This window comes from Capricornis sumatraensis, chromosome 13 (genome assembly GCF_032405125.1).
Source record: "Capricornis sumatraensis isolate serow.1 chromosome 13, serow.2, whole genome shotgun sequence".
In the NCBI taxonomy this organism is placed as follows: domain Eukaryota; kingdom Metazoa; phylum Chordata; class Mammalia; order Artiodactyla; family Bovidae; genus Capricornis; species Capricornis sumatraensis.
Window position 1 is genome coordinate 58,259,766 of NC_091081.1, and position 4,058 is coordinate 58,263,823.

The 4,058-nt window shown below is 38.2% G+C and overlaps 1 protein-coding gene across 1 annotated transcript; it reads right to left on the bottom strand.

The window, feature by feature from the left end:
- Window positions 1–1,101: 1,101 nt before the first annotated feature.
- LOC138089987 (trace amine-associated receptor 4-like) lies at window positions 1,102–2,145 on the bottom strand. Its single transcript, XM_068985566.1, has one exon. The coding sequence runs from the start codon at window positions 2,143–2,145 to the stop codon at window positions 1,102–1,104; it is 1,044 nt and encodes a 347-aa protein (XP_068841667.1).
- Between the last annotated feature and the right edge of the window lie 1,913 nt (window positions 2,146–4,058).

Genomic DNA, 4,058 nt, shown 5'->3' on the forward strand with positions numbered 1-4,058 from the left:
GAAAAGCAAAACAACATGGAGAAAAGACAATCACTGAGCTAAATGATTAACCAAAAATATATAACAAAATATATTAAATATTTACAGTAAATATTATTGGCAGTAAATATTAACTAAAACACTGCAGGAAGGAAAGAACTTCAGTTTTGTGAATGAAGTTTAATCTTGATGAATAAAATGTACACACATAGCCAAAGAGATGTTCACAGCGCTTGTATGTATACACGTGGGCCATGTGACTATATAGATCAAAAACATATGTTAGAGAAAGAATACATTCCTAAAATCCTTCTTTATCCATTCTGCTCATTTAATGAGACAGTCCATTTTTATCAAACTATTGCAAAAGTCACTTGAAATCTTTTTTAAGAGATTAAATCAGAATCAGTAAAACTGGAAGCAACTGCAGCTGCTTCCTTCTCCCTTTCCATGTCCTCACATGCTCTGTACTTCAGCCTCACAGCATTCTCAAGCTCTCCCCACTCTCCCAAAATGTAATAAGCTCAGGAAAGACTTAGATAAACTCTACATGGCTATTAAAAGTGTGAAATCCAACTGTCTCCTCTTTTGATGTTTAGAGGATAAAAAGAAGATCCCCATCTGACATGCCAAAGGAGTGAAAATCTAAATCTCTAATTTTGGAAATTCGGGAATCAACAAGTCTTGGGAGAGAGTGTCTTTTTACTGGAGGTGTCTCCCCTAGAACTCCAGAAACTGACCACTTTGGGAGCTCTGGTATAACCAGAAGGCTAGATCTACTGCTTCTACCTAGGTGTCTACTACACTAGCTGGTGGCTCAGATGGTAAAGAATCCACTTGCAATGCAGGGTTTGATTCCTGGGTCAAGAAGATCTCCTGGAGAAGGGAATGGCAACCCACTCCGGTATCCCTGCCTGGAGCATTCCATGGACAGAGGAGCCTGGCAGGCTATAATCTATGGTGTCACAAAGAGTCTGACACAACTGAGTGACTAATACGCAGGTGTCTATTACAGCAACTGGAAGAGTATCCTTGTCCAGTCAATCCACTCCCTTACCTCTAGGGAGAAAGAACATCCAGTTTCCCTAGTAGGAAAGAATTGTAGAAAATGGAGAGCATTGCCTAAGCACATGCAGGAAATATGCTTAGGTTGGAAGAGTCAGGGTGGAAGATCATTCCTGAGATGACTGTCCTCAACGCCTTGCGAAACCAAGGATAAAACATACCATATATAATGGGATTGAAAGCGGAATTAAAATAGCCCAACCAGAGAAAAACATTGTACAAATCTTCAGGCGTTGTAAAATTAACGAAAGGGTCTGTGATTGTCAAGACAAAAAAGGGCAGCCAACACAACACAAATACGCCCATGACGATGCTCAAAGTCTTGGTGGCCTTGCTTTCTGTTTTGGTTGATGCCTTCATTTTGCTTTCTGACCCAACGTGTTTCATCATAGAACCTGTGCCAATTTGCTTAGCATGCTTCCTGGCTACTGTGAAAATATGTATGTAAATTCCCACCATTACCGTCCCAGGGAGAAAGAAGGCTATAAAGGAGGCCAGCACCCCCCAGAGCTTGTTAAATATCAGCACACATAAACCTGTACAGTCAATGGCTGCAACAAAGTCTTCTGCACCAATTATGTTTAATTCTGAGAATACCAGGCCAAAAGCAAAAAAGATGGGAATAGACCAACTGATGAATAGAAAGACTCCTACAAGGGAGATGGTAATTTTGGTGACATAATGTAAAGGGTCACAAACAGCATAGTAGCGGTCCACCGCGATGAAGCAGAGGTGAAAAATGGAGGTGGTGCAGAGCATGATGTCACAGCAGCTGTGGGCTTTGCAGAAGAGATCTCCAAAGTACCAGCAGGACTCAATGGACCGGATCATACTGAAGGGCATGACCACACAGCTCAGCAAGAAGTCAGTGGTGGCCATGGAGAGGATCAGGAAGTTGGTGGGGGAGTGGAGCTGCTTGAAGTGGGCAATGGAAATGATCACAACCAGGTTGCCCAGCATGGTCATTACTATGGCACCGATCATGACAACATACAAGGCGCAGGCACTCAGCCCAGACCTCAGGTTTCTCGGGCATGAATTGTTCACCAGAGCAAAGCAGAATTGGACTTCTGAAGGGTTCCAACGGTCCAGTGAATTCATTGTCTCTGTCTTGTGGGTACTATGAGTCTTTTGCAGAAATACTGTGTTTCTCTCTTTCCTGTGAAAGAAAGAGGAGGAACAATAAAAATAGTGCAGATTTTCAGAGAGGCCCAACTAACTGCACTTCAGTCCTGGGATAGCTCCCTACTGACTGTGAGTGCTGCTTCCCAACTTTAATATGCATATGAATCAGTTAGAGATCTTTTCAGAACACAGATTCTAGTTCTGGGATGGGGACTAATAATCTATTTTACTCGCCAGCTCTTGGGAAATGCCAGTGCTATTAGTCTAAGGACCATCCCTTGATTAGAAAGGGACTAAATACAACTAAATGAATATTGTCACCCAACACCTAAATAACCCAGTTAAAACCACCTAAGTAATCCAGGTAAATGCATGTTCTGATTGTACCAATATGTTGTCCTTATTCAGGATTCTGAAAACATGGGCAGATCAATAATTTTCCCTGTCCCACTTTTATTAATCAATTTAATTTACTGGATAATTCCCCTCAAGAATTACCAGGACCTCGGGAACTATTCTTTAATGCTGAGTTTAAACAATAATTGTGATCTAAAGATTATGCGTCTTCTTTTTTTTAATTTCTCTTGTGAATATTTGCAAATGTTTTGGATCCTGCCATTTAATACATACTCTTCAATTAAGAAAATATTTTTCTCTTCAATGGGGTCAATATAGATTTCAGGGTTTAGAACAATATATGTAATTAAAAATACTCTAAAGCCTACATGATTATACAGAAATTGCCTCAAAAGAGGGGTGGGAAATATCTCAAATGATAGCTTGTGAAATTCTCTGGGTTGTCTCCTTCCATTTGGCAGCCACATTCATTTATAAACTTCCATTCAAGTTGCTGTCATTTTGTCCACAGACTTTAAGTCTCACATTGGTAATGAATTTGACAGATACGGTGCTCATTGATTTTACTTTATGTAATTTACACTGTTGTACTTAAAATGTGAAAATAATGGGACTGACTCATCTGGAGTATGACAAGGGTTTGACTTGTTTTTCCAGAGCTAGGACTGAATGTGTAACTCTGATGACCAATGACAAGCATTCATGAGATCTAAGGTCAGGTTGGAGAATGGAGTTTAGCCTGAGAATAGATTAAGACTCACTGGTTCATTGGGAAAATGAACCCACCAGCAAGTCCTTGCCAGATTTACTTGGAAAAGATACTAGTGAGAATACATGTAACCTTGAAAATAATATTTACATTTACAGTACTTGCAACCATAGCTTAACAACTTTTTCCAATGTGCATTATTTGAAACCTTAACATTATGGCACATTTTATTTGCTCTGGGTATAGTGAATCAATTTCTCAGACTAGCATTTTTCTTAGGATATATTTTAACTAAACCATTCCAATATTATGCAACAGAGTTGAACTTGAGAAACCAAAATATAGAGAGTGAAATAAGAGAGACGAAGATTTATTCAACTGTTTTTTCAAGCTGCAGAGTATCCAGCACTAATTATTTGATTACTTATCATTTTGGTTCCTAAACTCTGATATTCACAATAAAATCTTAAACACCTAATCAATTTCTTTAATAAATGAACTTTTAAAAATTATTTTTATCCTTTTTCGTCTCATGAATTAAAACTTTTTCTTTAATTATTTTAAAAATTATCTTGAAAGATATCTAACAATTATCACAAAATAACCTATACATTTGTCACTTATAGACTTCTGGTAGAGAATGGCAACCCATTCCAGTATCCTTGCCTGGAAAATTCCATAAATGAAAGATTGATATAATTTAACCTCCTAGGTTTGTAAAGTGAATTTTGTTTGTTTTATTTTGGAAGACAAGTTATGAAACAGCTGCTAGAAGTTAATAGTGGTATTTCATGTTTTTGATGAATGGTTGTGTATACTGAAG

Excerpts from the sequence above, each read along its gene's own strand:
- LOC138089987 (XM_068985566.1), bottom strand. The coding sequence starts at position 2,145 with ATGAATTCACTGGACCGTTGGAACCCTTCAGAAGTCCAATTCTGCTTT.